The sequence below is a fragment of the Planococcus citri genome, chromosome 2, assembly GCF_950023065.1.
Source record: "Planococcus citri chromosome 2, ihPlaCitr1.1, whole genome shotgun sequence".
NCBI lineage: Eukaryota > Metazoa > Arthropoda > Insecta > Hemiptera > Pseudococcidae > Planococcus > Planococcus citri.
Window position 1 is genome coordinate 47260714 of NC_088678.1, and position 16251 is coordinate 47276964.

General features: G+C 34.0%; 2 protein-coding genes across 2 annotated transcripts; one reads left to right on the forward strand and one right to left on the reverse strand.

Annotated features, from left to right (window-relative positions):
• On the forward strand, positions 1–13804 carry LOC135836152 (chondroitin sulfate synthase 1-like). The gene is made up of 7 exons (XM_065350787.1): positions 1–1419; positions 10207–10347; positions 10453–10612; positions 11070–11227; positions 11385–11586; positions 11994–12649; positions 12741–13804. The coding sequence occupies exons 1-7, from the start codon at positions 580–582 to the stop codon at positions 12999–13001; spliced, it is 2418 nt and encodes an 805-aa protein (XP_065206859.1). The 5' UTR covers positions 1–579; the 3' UTR covers positions 13002–13804.
• LOC135836153 (THAP domain-containing protein 5-like) lies at positions 11069–15317 on the reverse strand. The gene is made up of 2 exons (XM_065350788.1): positions 14980–15317; positions 11069–14875 (listed from the first exon to the last, which is right to left on the reverse strand). Exons 1-2 carry the CDS (start codon positions 15133–15135, stop codon positions 14249–14251), a joined length of 783 nt encoding a protein of 260 aa, XP_065206860.1. The 5' UTR covers positions 15136–15317; the 3' UTR covers positions 11069–14248.
• Between the last annotated feature and the right edge of the window lie 934 nt (positions 15318–16251).

A 16251-nucleotide genomic window follows, 5' to 3' on the forward strand; every position in this document is an offset into this window, starting at 1 on the left:
CAAGCCTTACATATCTTCGCTCGATCTGACATTCGTGGTTCATGCTTTTATTTCTTTTTCGTGTGTTGAACCGATTCGTTGTTTCGATGTTTCCGGCCATATGTGATTATTTCGTGTGTTCGCGTATTTATAATTTAAATACCAATAATCATTATGGTTTAAAAATCTCGTGAAGTGACCCCCACTGCGCTGCGATTTTTGGTGCATTTTTCAGAGACTTTTGAATAGTGATTTTTATCTAAAAAATGAAGTACGTGATTTGGAAAAATTTCTTTCTTACTCTTACCGTTTAAGAAAGCAGTTGTTTTTGGATTATTTTCTTACCACTTCGAGTTATTTATTTTATTGTTGCCTATTTGTGTCGGTTTTGTGTCTTTTGTTAAACAGACGTAATAATCTGCTTGGCTTCTTCGAGTGTTCATCCTTAATAGGTATTTACCTACTTGACGAATTGCAACATGGGGATACATTTGAACCGGATTTACCACCAAGGAGGATCTTTATCGACAACCAGTTGCTAATTTTTCTTCAAAAGTTTCTCACCAATTTCAGCTACCATGCGTTTTAGTAGCAGGTATAATGGCATACGTCACAACTTACGCCTACCCAAAACGTCAAGATTCCGGCCATAAACAAAACGGAATCAGAAAAAACAATCACATAACGCCGACCAAACGCAGGCTGTTTCATATAATTTGTGGTTTCTGTATTGGACTCATAATCGCGTACACAGTATCTCCTCGCAATCACTATCCCTTAAAAATGTGCAGACCAACATACCCTTTAAGTTGGGCCGCAGACGGAGATGAGCCGGCTGACATCATTTCAACAGATACCACCAATAACTCGTTACTTTTTGTCGGCGTTATGACAGCTCAAAAGTACCTAGATACCAGAGCACCGGCTGTCTACAGAACATGGGGTAAAGAGATACCCGGCAAAGTGGCCTTTTTTAGTTCGGCTGTCTCTGTGAAACCAAAAGATTATCCGGATTTGCCTTTAGTTGCTTTGAAAGGTGTCGATGATTCATATCCGCCTCAGAAGAAGAGTTTCCTCATGTTGCAGTACATGTGGGAACATTTCGGCGATAAATACGAATGGTTCTTTCGAGCTGACGATGATTTATACATTAGACCTGATAAAATAGAGAATTTTCTAAGATCGATTGATAGCAGTAAACCTCATTTTATTGGGCAAGCGGGTAGAGGCAAACAAGAAGAATTCGGGTTGCTGAGTTTAGAATATGATGAAAATTTTTGCATGGGAGGTCCTGGAATTATAATGAGTCGAGAAACGTTGAGAAGAGTTGCTCCTCATGTTAAATATTGTCTGCAGAATTTATACACTACCCACGAAGACGTTGAACTTGGCAGATGTGTTCATAAATTTGCGCAGATCCCTTGCACATGGTCTTACGAGGTGAGTGTTCGGATTTGTGGATCATTTTTTATCTACCTATTTGCTATACTTGGCATTACCCATTCGTTATCATTGTTTTATTGTATTACTGGCATGAAAGTTTCAATTTTGCATCATTTTTTCCCCTATTCAAGTAGGTATTTGGCTACCTACCCAGAGTATGAAATAATTTGAACATTTTTTGCCAAGATGATAGGTATGCTCATAATAAGTCACATTTATTACACAAAAATGCATTTTCTTACGTTCTTTACCTAATGATATCATGTTGGTAACCCAAGATGGCTCATTAACGTTTCGTTACGCTTCATTAAGTGCAACATCCAACTTTATAGTAGGTAATGGGTTACGTTGATTTAATGATCTAACTAAATTACTGAAAGGACTCGCTTTACTTGAAAGTCTAGCTATTACTTGTATGTACTTAAGTTAATGCATGCGTGATATTAATTTGAGAGGCTGTCTGTTGTCTCGTTTACCATTAGGGAAATAGGATTTCGGTGACATTACATAATGTGTAATGAGTTAAAACAAAATTGAAATGAGCAAACTGAGTAGTGCATATCTACTCAAAATGTGGCCTTTTCAAGTAGGTACCTAAAGACTTTGGTAGTTTACATTACGAGAGGAATTTCGAAAAAGTGTTGCCATCAGTCGAGCAAATAATACACAGATGCTCGATAAAATATGAGCACAAAAGCTCAAAACTCATGATGTTTTGTTATTTTATTTTTTTTTTTTATTGTGTACAATTTTTATTTATGTATGTTCAAGTATTTTTTTTTAGATGGCTGTGTGAGTAAAGATTCAAAATTAATTAGGTGTCACTTTTCATGTGAATATTTCAAATAGACCGCAGTTCGGCATTTTCATTATTATGCAGGCACCCATAAAGTTTATCATACCTAATTACCTACACCTCCGGAACTGACTGTATTTTCCAGTCGAATGATTTCGATAGGGATCAGTGGTGAAGTTTTTTTTTCAAATAAGTCACTTATAAATGTCATTAATGGATTTTTCTGAAGGTAGACCATATTCATTGATAACGGAGTGAAAGGAATTTTTAAAAAATGTTGATTATGGTTAGGAATAAATTCATTCTGCATTCAATGCTAACATTACGATTACGATTCAGTTTTGTAATCTCGAATATTTTTACAATATTTGATTCTTACAGTACCTATGACTAAATATTTCTACTTTTTTGAATACCTGTGTGAATAGTAAATGGAATTGATTTTAATTACATGGAAATGTCTTCCATTTCAAAAATTTGGTTTCTCATGTACGTTCAATTTTGAAAAGTTCATTACCTACTGATCAAGAAACGTCTTGAACCATCCAGCTTCTATGATCATGGGATAGAAAACCTTCAAGTCCTAAAATTGATAGAAAAAAGTATTAGGGTAAAAATTCGGTCCCTTTGTAGATTATCCCGAGATGGAAAAGTATCCAGAACCAGAATGAGCAGAAAGTTTTCAACCTAAAAATTTGCAGAACTGATTTAAAGTCGGATCAAAATTTTACCTCGGATGATCCTGGGATAGAAAATGCTTCGAGTCTCAGATTACCCTGGGGTTGAAAAAGTATCCAGAACCAGAAGGAGCAGGACGTTTTCAACGTAAAAATTTGCGGAACTGATTTATAGTCGGATCAAAATTTTACCCCGGACGATTCGATTTCAATGAGGGTGATCCTGTGATGGAAAAACATTTACACCACAATGAGCAGGAAGTGCTTCGTCCCAGAATTGGCAATTCGGTATTTCAAGTTGGATCAAAATTTTAACCCAGATAATCCTGGGACTGAAAAACATTGAGACCAAAATGTGCAGGGATGATTTTAGTTCCACATAAGAGCCGAATTGACCAAGTTGAATTAAAATTGCATCCTTGGTAAAAAGTTTGCAAAAGATTACTTTTTTGAAAAAAAAAGTTGAAAATATTTCAATACCTAAATTTTACTACCTAAAGGCTAAATAACATGTTTAGCTGGAAATCTTAATTTACGGTTGATACATCAGTAGGTACCATATTGAAAGTAAGTATCAATTTCAATTTTTTTTTCTTTCTATTCGCGAATTCACGCAAAGTGGCTGACATCTGGCGGATTTTCGCATAAATTCTGAAAAGGGGATGCTGTGCAAAATTGTGATAAGACATTATTACATTGTGAATATTTTTTCAACTCAAATTTGCAAGTAAATGATTCGAATTTAAACCAAGAACTCCAGCTGAAAAAAGAGGACGACCATCATCCCAAACTGAGAATGAATATTCCAGTCATATTCCAGCAAAAAGAGTTGTTTGATGTCTGTCAGGAAAGAAAAAAAATGTTGGCCCCTAAATTATCAATTTTTGAGTTGTGAATTGTAATCTGATTGGTCAATGGTCTTCAGTATCCCCTTTTCAGACAATAACAACAGCGATCCAAGCGATTCGTGAAAACGTTATTCCTATATAGATATTAGAACTGCATACCTACCTATCTATCTGGCTATAACCATCACTAAACCAGTCCAATGAAGTTCTAAAATAGATCTCGTTCGTGTGGATTACGTTTCTGTCCATAAAAATAAAAAAAAAATTGAAAAAGTGCATCTAGGTCAACGTCGTTAGGATAAAAGTCGAGACTGTCTGAAAGTTACGAGTACCTATTCTCGATCTCGTTTCTCTACAATTGATTCCGTCTCTTGATAGCCCTCCCCCACCCCACCAAAAAATTCATTTTACGATGATATTTTACTGAGCCATCGGCCATTGCAATTTTCAGGGAAATTGTTGCACATATGGTGAAAAATTACTCCTGATTCTTAGTTTTGTAAACGGAAGTATTGTTGAAGTAAACAGAGATGTTTTTCAGGGTTTCATTTCGTTGAATCTACTTACTAGAAAATTTACGCTCAGTGGGTTCGTGAAGATATAAAGCCGATAAAATAATATTACGACGAAATGTTTTTTTAAAAATAAAATATTATAATGGGATGGTTATACTCGTATCTTACAAAAGCAATGGCCTAATGAAAATACCATTAAAAAACAAAACAAATCTGTTTTTATTGAACTCTTCCGCGTATTGACGCAAAAATTCAGACAAAATATTGACAGGTACTACTTAGGTACAGGTAGTATGGTCTATCAATGGGTACTAGCTACTAGATGGTTAAGGTTTGATTGATTTCACAAATGCGCACATTTTTATATCAATGTTCTGATTTGTGTCAACATGCGAAAAAATTTGTTCACGGATTTATTTAACGCACGAAGACTACCTACCGGTGACCGTCGAAGTGACACCGCCTACAGCTCTAACGGGAATTTTTTCGGGCAGTCCTCGAACAAACGTACTTCCAATCCAATTATTACTTACGTGATTGTAATCGTAGACTTGGCACGATGTAAGCGAAAATAGAAGAGGATCGATGAACGTTCGCGTAGAACAGGTTCCGATTGTGGGTCTGCCCGATATGTAGGTATTCAATTCCTCATCCTCACAATTGAACTAAATGCAAAAAATACCTACCTATTACAAATTTGGATAAAAATGTTTAATGACTAAATTCACTCCCCTTGCAAAAAATAACAGTCTTAGGTATGTATGATTATGAGGTTTATAGTTATTAGCGTTGATTTAATTGCGGTAGGTAGTTTTTAGCGTACTTTTTGCTTCTACTTACGTGAATTGAATTAATGAAACAAGCTCGGTACGAAATTAAAGTGTTACGACCCGCGTAGGTGCAAACACCTGCGATTCGCGTATTTCTTTTATTGCGTCGATAAACGAGGCGACGCGATGGTCGGCGACCAACAGTGACATGTTTCTTCAAGAATTCCATGTCACGTGTCTCATCCCAGTGTCAGATACTATTTTCTCCAGTATGATTATTGATGCGTGTTATTGCAATCTTGTGTACTCTATTCTATATTCTTATTTTAAAAACAATACGTAATAGGTTATACGTTTCTCTAGTTTATGTGGGGTGTATGGTACAATCTGTTCTAGAATAATCTTGATTCTCTAAATCTCTCTCCAATTTGTAGCCCCTTACCTGCCACCAAAACATACAACTCCTTTCCATTGAAAGCGACTAATTCGGTAATCTGTTTCTTGAACTGTAATTTTCCCACTATTTTAGCCCTCATTTTGCTCGGGTCTCATTTATTTTCTTTCTGTGAAATTGACAAACAGGGATGAAATGATTCTGTCACTCTGAAAAGTCATAATTGCTTCTTGTACAGATTCCTTCTTCAAATGGAAATTTTATACCTAAGTATGATAATTTTTTTGAAGGTTTTTTTTTCATATCTGTGAAAAAGGTCTATACTGCCATAATTTGATGCTATATGTACGAGTAGGTACATCGCGTGAAGTTTTTAAAAAATGTTAATTTGGCGATTTTCTCATTTTAAAGTGCAAGTTGGCAAATTATTGTTTTATTTTATGTAGGTAATCGGAAATGTTGTGACATTGCATTTTTAAATTTTAATTATAAATTTTAGACCAAGCTTATCTTCACTTTGCTCAAACTATGTGTCAAGATTATTTTCATTTTTTTTTCTCGTTACCAGAGCAGGGGAACTAGATACTCATAGAGAAGAGCCACAAAAAAATTTCAACCGACTAAACGGAAAGTTGAGGGTCTTACCCTTAGAGTTTCGAATTTTACAAAATAGTTTAAACATTCTGATTAATGATTATAGGTAGGTATCTCAGAAACTCACATTTCAATTACGTATGGTAATCAGTCACATTTTAGGTCATATTTCAGAATAATTACGGATAATAATAATTTTTAGAGGGTAAATTTTTTCAAAAAAATCTCCAAAAAATCTGTCAGATAGGTATTGGAAAAATGGAGCCAAATCATACCTATTTCTCACACTTTGGATGCAATTGCTGACAGCTGAATAATCTCTCAAAATTTCAAAACTCTTTCAATTCTTAAATTTTTGATGAAGTGTACATATAGCTTTAGATATACGTATTTCAGGTGCTGAATAGGTATTTCTTAATTTTATGATCGAATCGATTCCATTTATTTTATTTGAGCGCTGATTAGAAAACGTCTCTAGCATCACTCCGGAAAACATTGCAAGTACCAGAAGTTCAAAGGTTCATAACAAGATCCGGAAAGAAATCATTAAAATTACCCGCACAGTATTCTATTGATAAAAATGTAAACTCGAATGTACAAATCATCTCGCCGCCAGGTGATTCACATAGTGATGAAAAAAAGGCGTAGAGCTGCCAGAAGTATTTGGCGATCTTTTATATGTTGATAACTGTGCTTACCTTCGTCTAACAACTTATCAGAATATCGAAAGCTAAAAATAATAGACTGATTATTATACCGCGAAGAACAATCGTTCAAGCTGATTATTTTGCCGCATGAAGGCTGCTCATATTGCTTGACTGCGAAAATACATAAGTAGACCTATATACCATACCTACCTACCTGTGAAAAAAAAAAAACATTTTTCATCATTATGACTCGTACCTACTTATATTTTTTTTTCTGTTTTATTTACGATTGGTGGGTTGAATCGGTTGTGTGATGAACTTGATTACCCTATACCTGTGCAAATGCATTGAAAATTAGATTATTGAAATATAGCTGCAGTTTTATACATTTGAATTGCATCTAGGTACTCGTATGGTACATGAGGTAGTGATTAAGAAAGATTAATTAGGTTTTGATGAAAAATAATGTCCTTGAGTTGCAGGTAATGACTACCTAGGTACACAAATTTTCACTACCTACTCAGATATTAGGGTGCAAAACCTGCAATTAACATTCAGCAGAAAATATCATTCGGTGAGCTAGATTCTCAAGCTCGTGTACTTCTATCTAGGCACCTATTTTTGTATTGTATAGCTCCAGGTGTAACTGCCTACGTAAATATTTTCAAGTTCTCTGTAATTTTTTGAATAGTTTTTGTGTAAAAGTAGGTATGGTGAAAATTTCAGACATACGAAATGGAAGTTGTTTGTTCAATTTTTTCGACTACCTATTTCTATAATAAACATTATGATTTATGAATGATCGTCTCTTCGACACTTTCTGTTGAAATTTGGCAAACTACTGCCAGGACATCTTCTATACGAGGAGTTGAATTACGTTTCCCGGTATGCTAACTATTTTAACTGGTTCTTCGTACCTGTATCGAAATTCCACCAGTTGTTTGGTGAAGCCATCTTGCAGTAAACACGTAAATCTATTGTGAAGCCAGACCTAATAGGAATCTTTTAAGCTGGCGCCTTTGGCAACGCCAGCATCGTAATTTAAATGTATCAGGACCAGAAGCCCTTGAGGTATTCGACCTTGGACCGTTGCTCTTGTGAGGTTATCGGTATTATATGCATCCTTTTATCATTACAATAGGTAGCGTAAAATTTTAATTTCAAAATTAATCCAACATTAATAAGGATTTGCAGCCGAGTTCGTATAGATATAGGCATGCATACGACTATATAGTTTACGTGGAAAATTCAAAACCTATCCGTCGACTTGTACTTGTACATATATACTTCAAGTATGTACACTTACTGGTTCTTAGACGTTTGATGTTCTCATTTTTTATGGTTACTTTTATACGTGCCGTTTGGTACGGGTTTTAATAATTAAAGTTGTTCGTACGTACACTGCGTACAACTGTAATGCAGTTTATGACGTAGGTAATCAAGTTCAAATCGAATGTATTTATGCGAGTTTTTGGAGCATTTTTTCCATAGTGTGGGTCACGTGGGATGAATTCCTGATAAATGTACGATAATGTGCGACTCGTATGCGAAGGCTTATATTTATGCTGTAATTAATGGCAACGATTATTCCATTTGATTTTATTGAGCTGAGTAGGTACCTATAGATGAAGTCGTATTTTGCGGTTTTTTGTGTTCTTAGTCGTAATAGGCATGCTTGGCAGCTCCTTGAATGATCTTGGAAAAATTCCGCATGTTTGATCCTTGGTTCGATCTTGTGCTATATTTTGACAAAAATTTGTAATTTGAATTTCGATGGGCTAGTTGCCATATTTATTACCGACTTTATTAAGTATTTATTATCAATGACTTTTCTTTTTCAACTTCCCTATTTTTATCCTTACCTAGATATACCTACATAAACACAGACGATTTCTTTGATTGCCGAACGTCAATTTTAAATTCGACGGATATTCGGTCAATTTCTTTTGAAGTTGGTATAACCACGTGCTTCAAGTATACCTACTTCAATACTGTCTCATTGTCGTTACAATTAACATCGAGCTTCACTCGTCACGTTCGTTGGTTTATCAACTTCGTGAATGAAATTAATACCTACTACATAGCAGGGTTAAGCGAGTCTATTATCACATTTGAATTTCAATTAGATGAAGTAGGTGGGTATGTACTCATTTGGGTAATTCGATCGGGGATTATTTAATGTTTACTAAAATGATTTCGCATAGTTTCACATGGTTCAACTCAGGCTATATACGATTTTACTAATGAAAATAAATTGAGTAAATGTGTTTTTTGACATTTTATTATTATTATTAAGTATGACAATCGTTAATCTAGCTAAACATAATTTCCACATTAGGTAACTGGCCTGTCAGAACTGACCCAGTACCTAGAACTTACCTACCAGAATAATTCTTGAATTATAAATGAAAATTGAGTGGCATTTTCTACGTACATATACCTAATTTTTATATTTCTTATGGTGCTCTGGAGCGGCGATTACTCTAATTAGTAGGTAGCTAGGTAGGTTCTTATTACCAATTTACGCGGTTCCAAAAATGAAGTGCGCTGCTTCAAAAATGTGTGTAAGTGTATGTAGTTCCAAAAAAATATGGATATATTTTCGTGTCCTCTTAATGTCTCTATGAAAAAAAAAGACACCACAAGGACCACAAGAACTACGAACTGCGTGTCCTACAAAGACCACTGGCACATCTAAGACTAAAGGAAGACCACAAGCACCACGGGCGTCGCGAGTGGCGACTGGCGTTTTCAAAATGTTAAAATCGATTGTAAAGATGAGAAAAAAATCAAAAAATTGATGGGATTTTTCCAGTGAATTGTGGAATACACATTTACTTGACAAATTTTGTTTCGAATTTTCCTGCATCTTTAGGTCTACTGTTGGTATTGGTGCTTGTATGATCAATGCTCGTTGTTAGTAGGTATTTAAAACATGGGCATCGGTTCATTCCAGCCCACTGCCCCTTAATTATTCCGATCAGTTTGATTGAAAAAACCAATAAATTAATTAGAAATTCTAACGCTGACAAATTATCCCAAATTAGCTCTGAAAATTCGCCTTAAATAATTAAAGAATAAACGTGTAACGAACTTTGATGATAACTGACGAGTTGAGTGTTTGTATTATCATTTATGATAATTGAAACTATGCGGGGTGTTTATAAAAGGAAATAAATTCCGCGATAATTTCACGTTGCATATTTCAAATAAACTCTGCTAAACGTTCAACTGGTTGTTGATTTACCACACACAATAGGCCATATGTACGAATTTGGCCTTTGATGCAGATATATTATGAGATTGGTAAATTGTTATGGTATTTGTTTAATTAGGATATTCGTTCGTAGGCGGCTCTTTTTTTGTCCTTTCAGAATTCCCACAGACCATACCATACTTAATTTGAAAAAGTTCATCGTTTTAATTTATGTAGAAAAATCATACGCTATTGCGGCGCATTTTTAGCTCGTCAAAGCCAAGCTGTGGATAGCGTGACATGTCACTTGGACCACCCTCTTATAAAGGCTTCTTTTTCAATTACAGATGCAGTCAATCTTTTACCATAATTCTAGTGGAAATGAAGCCTTCACTGGCAACTTGAAGACCAAAGAAGTGCATCGTGCTATTACACTACATCCAATTAAACAACATAGACATATGTATCGTATACACAATTATATGCAAGTAAGATCAATTTTTCTGATAAAAAAAATGAAACAAATTGTTTATTTTTTAATATCTTAATTCTACCATATTGATAATTTTATACGATTTTTTTTTCATTTGTAGAGTTTAAAGATACACGAGCTTCAGCAAAGAAAAATTGGCCTTTTTAGAGATTTAAGATTGATGGAAACTTTAACAAAATCGTTGCCGGATTATGAACGTTTCAAAAGCATCATTGTCTCGCAAAACGAGTCCAGTTTGTTTCAAGAGTCCAACTTGTTTGGTACGTTTGTTTTCTTCTTTTCTATTATGAACTACAAAAATTCTCTGCTCAATGTCAGCTAATGATAAATATTTATCCAATAAATGGAAAAAACATTAGTAAACTCGTTTCTCAAATATTTGATCAGATCGTATGGTAAAAGTATCGGTATATAAGTGAATTGAATAGGTATAAAATATTCTCCAGGTAGAATAATTTATCCGATTTAAATATTTAAATATGTCGTTTCTATTGTTTTGATGCATTAGAAAAAGTACAAATAGATTCGATTCTTTAAAAAGGAATTCGCATTCAATTCACTCCAGTCTCACATTAAATTATCTGCGATCCCTCTGTCCCATACATACCTACCTATTTCTCCAATTGATGGGTTTCAAAAATTTCGATATTATATGTATAGGTACTTAATATATATGTGATGGTTATAATCTTTAATTCAAATAATTTATTTTTACAGGCTTGTCTCCTGATTTAAATAAATACAAACCGCGCAATGAAGACGATATTTTTCCTTGGGAAATGATCAGCCGTTCGTTATTTTCTCACGCAAATTCAAATCCTCGAAGAAAAATCGAATCTCATCTAAAAGAAGGACTTGACGATGTGATCAGAGAAGTAGGTTTGAGTCTTGCAATTAAAAGTTAACTCGAGTTGCTAGTATCATTAGAGATTATAGATATAGGTACTCATGTACATATACTCCAGTGATTCGTACCTAATGGTTCAATTTCTGAATTTAATTTATATATTTTTTTTCTCCTTGTTCTTGCAGGTGATGGATAATATCAACTTATTTTCCAGGGAAAGAGGCAGAGTTATTGAATTTCAGCAAATATTATACGGATATCATAGACTGAATCCATTGTACGGGCCTGATTATATATTGGATGTGTTACTAACGTTTAAAAAATATAGAGGAAGAAAAATGACTGTACCTGTACGAAGACACGCGTACATTCAGCAACAATTCACAGGTAGAATTTAATGCAGTTTTTACGTATAATGAACTACGAATATGCACTATTGCACCTTGAAAATAACACAATGACTTTGAATTTTCTAATGCATAATTTTCATCCTGCTGTTGTGTTGAAGAAGCAAGAGCAACGAGCTCTGGAATTTTTAATAGATTACTTGGATGAAATGAAAGAGTTGTATTCAACTCATCTTATACGAGTAGAATGATGTTTTTCATTTTCCATGTCGGAAAACTTGAACTGGTCATAATTCATAAATTAAAAGCTCTGTTGATTCTTCCACAACCTAAAATTGTGATTTTGATTATGTTGCCCCTGTCATGCTCTCGATAGAGTACCCTGTGTGCAAATGTGCAAGTCAAGTTGCCAGTGCAAATTGTATTGTAGGTGTTTTTTTTTCACAGGTCTTGAAATACGCGAGATTTTCGAAACCAGAGAAATAACTCAAAATGTAGCTAAAGAAAACAATCAAGTTACCAGAGATAATGTAGTTTCTCTAAAAGGAGGCGAGTATCCTAACGCTAATGAAGGAGTGCCAAACAAACAGATTAATTTTATACTACCATTATACAAAAGATCAAGCGCATTTGTTAGATTCATCAACACTTACGAAGAAGTGTGCTTGAAAAGAAAGGAAAATGTGACATTATCCATTATTTTATTCCATGACCAAGACGATAATACTTTGAGTGAGACCCAAAAAATAGTTGAATATTTACAAAATTCTTATCCTAGTAGTAAACTGAAAATTATTCCTGTGATGGAAAAATTTGCTAGAGCAAAAGCCTTAGATATTGGCATGACTCAAGTAAATATGGATGATTTGTTGCTCTTCATCGACGTTGATATGATTTGGAGCTCAGCAGCATTGCAACGGATCCGTTTAAATACTATTAAAAATAAAGTGGCTCATTTCCCCATTGTGTTCAGCGAATATGATCCTAATGTGGTATATGGTCAGCTTTCATCTCCCAATCATATGAATATTAGCGAAGAATCCGGTTATTGGAGGTTATTTGGGTTTGGTATCATGAGTGCATATAAAGAAGATATTATAAAGGTAGGATAGAAGAAAAAAAAAACGTAATTTTGATACATTAATAACTAATAAGTAAATGCTCAAAATGCTAATCAGTGTATTTTTATTACAGGTTGGCAGCTTCGATTCATCAATTGTTGGTTGGGGCAAAGAAGACGTTGATTTATTCGAGAAATTTGTTTTAACTTCGACAAACATCAGTGTTTTTCGTTCAGTTGATCCTCATCTAGTCCATATTTTTCATATTGTTGACTGTGATCCTAATTTAGACATAGCAAGATTAACTATGTGTCGTAATACTAGAACAGAAACGTTCGGTAGTGTTAATCAGCTAGCTAATTTAATTTATAAAAATAAGGATAAAATTAGGTAAACCAAATATTAGATATTATATAAGTATTTGAATTGATTTTGTATATTATGTGAATGTAAATGTTGATAAATATTTTATCGCTTCGACCCAAAACAGGATTGGATTTAAGTATTTCCTCTAGACGAACCGACGAACATTCTTTTGCTGCCTCGTGCCTCCTCCTTTCCCACCTCAAAATTCAAAAAGTATCCCAAGCAGCAAACAATTTTCAGATGAAACAAAAAAAGTCGAAAGAGCACACAAAAATGTTGAATTACATTAATTTTTTTAAATTTTTTGTACCTATATTTTTTTTTTTAAATTTCAAGTTACATAGGTAATTTAAATTTTGGTAAAATGCAAATTTAGTGAAATTAAGATGGAAAATTGAAATTTGATTTATTACTTTTTACCTAAATTCTTCTATTACCGGGCTATCTAAGAATCTGCTGAAAGAGGCTCCACAGGGGCTTCAAACTATCATGAATCGATTCGAGTGATCAGAAATCAAGCGTAGATAAGACTTCATTTTCATCAAATTTCGATTTTTTTCACGGAAAACAACCACAATATCATTTTTAATAGTTTTCCTCAAAATTTTGCCACCCTTCAATTTTTAATTTTGATGCTCGTGCTCTAGAGAGCTGCCTATAGTCTTGCCTATTGAGAAATCCCAATCCGACCCTGCTTCAACCTGTCATTAAAGTTATCATCATTTTCGTTGTGTAAGATTTTTCCATTCTAAAATAAGAGTGAAATCCGATAAGTTATTTATTTATTTTCGTTTTTTCTAGATGAAAAATAAATTTAACGTGAAAACATCATTTATTTACTCTGCTGCATTTCAATTGTTGGAAAAACAGCTGAATAATACTCAGTACTGAACAATAGGTACATGCAATAGGGCAATTTTTTTCAACTTCATTTTACTCATTCATCATGATGCACCGATTAGATGGTTCAATTCAAACGAAAATGCAGTATGACGTCATTAGTTCATTACGAGGAGTCATATCTGAATTACACATTTTTTCATTTTCCAATTTTTATACAAAAAAATCGATTTTACACAATTACTTAAAACATTTCCGTCCATCATAACAAGTTCAATAGCACTATCGCATATGAAAGACAAATTTTACGATAAGCAGTTGATATAATATGCTCTTTAAATTTTGTCAAAAAGTAAATACCTACGAAATAGGATAATGAACAATTGAAACGAATAAAAATATACGCAATAATCAACAAAATTACTTAAAGCTATTTCAATGAGACCATTTTATTTCAAATTTCATATGGTGGATTGATTGCGTTTTACGTTCAATCTCATTCAGAATATCATGCAGTTGGTTGATGTTTTCTAAAGCGAAAGGAAAATGAAAATTTCCCATTTTGTTTAAACGAATATCATTCGTTACGACTACAGCTTTACATTCCTTGTTCACAATTACAGAATTTCGTATTTTCGGTATTGGTTCTTTCATTATATCGAGGAGTATTAAATCGTTTTCATATTTCACAATTGTCCATGTCAATTTCGAACTCTGAGGTGGATATTTGTTTAAACGTTCACAAAATTCGTTGAAAGTAGAGAATGATTTGTCGTCAACGTGTTTTTTGCTAGGGGCAATGGTAACGCTAGTATTGTTACTTGTTGCTTCAGCTGCTTGAATAAGTTTTTCTCGATCCTTTCTGAGACGCCGTTCTTCAACACTTTCTCGTTTTTTCACAACTTTTGTGTAGTAACTAGGACGATCTGGAAATATTGAAGGCACAGCACCGACTCGAATCCGAGGGTGTGGTAATGGTGTTGATAATGTTCTTCCAGTTCTTCTATCATGACAGATAAGGTCTCGTTCAATATCCTCTGGTGGAAAGTGTTTCTCGCAAACCTACAGAAACAGAAATACTCGTATTAGAAAATACTAGCGTTTTCCAAGTCAACTACTAATTAGAATCAATGATATTAAAACACAGCTATGATTTAATAACCTACTCTGCTACATTTTGATGGAACGAATGTTTTCTCTCTTTTCAAGGCAGCGATCCACTTCTTCCTCAGATCATCATTAGCGGGAAACTTGAATACGGATACTTTTTCACCGGTGCTATAATTTCCACGGCACAACGGAGCACTACATTTCATCGGCATGGTTATGTTATGAATGTGACTGACATTCGTACAGCGAAAAATTTACGTCAAATTACGTTGAAATTTCTATTAAAATTATGGCTTTATTTCAAGCATTCCATCCATAAAAATCCATAATTTTATATTTAATAATCACAATTCACAAAATCGTTATCATTATTCATTACTGATAAAAATTGTTTGGAATTGGACTTCTTATTGTGACGTCACAAATCTACGCTCCTAAAGCTCTTTAATACAAGTATGGAAATAGAGTATGCTCTTAAGAAAGTCATAGCATTTTACGTATGTGTTACGTACTGCGCATGGCAGGTTGGTGTCGTCACGCGGTGGAGGTGGGTGGAGCAACCATTGCGGTGCAACGTTGTACGTGAACAGCTGATTTGATGCTTGCTCGCGCACTGCGCAGTACGTAAAACTTACGTAAAATCCTATGACTTTCTTAAGAGTATAATCTATTTCCATACTTGTATTAAAGAGCTTTATACGCTCCCGCCAACAATCAGTGTAGCTTGATTAGATAAATAAAAATAACCTGTGATTTTTTTAAAAATTCATTTTATTTAATAATAATATTACACATTAAAATACACATTTATATTTTTTTCATTTTAATTAAAATCGGCCAGACGGTCAAAGCGCAGAGGCGGGTCCAAGGGTCTTTACTTCTTAGACCGGGTCACTGGGTCAGCCGGGAAGGAGTGGCTAGGGAGAGGGAGGGTCATTGAAGGCTGAAACATCGCTTACATTGAAATAAAATTTTAAAAACTTGACAGGACTTGGGGTGCTGAACTGCTGATGAATGAAAACCTGCTACCAAATAAAACAGGGGTTGAAACTGTTAAAAACCCCAAAACCAAAAATGAAGGAAAAACCAAATATAAATCTGTTTTGTGCAAAACTCAAAACCAAAAATAAAAAATATTTGATCAAAACTACTTGACCAAAAACCAAAAATAAAAATATTTGATCAAAACCACTTAACCAAAAACCAAATATAAAAAATTTGAAATTTAAATCATCAGAAATGTCAAAATATGTGTAATGTTTTGACATTTTATGCATTAATTGACTAGTAGAAATGAATACAATAATTAATAATACTAATACTACCTA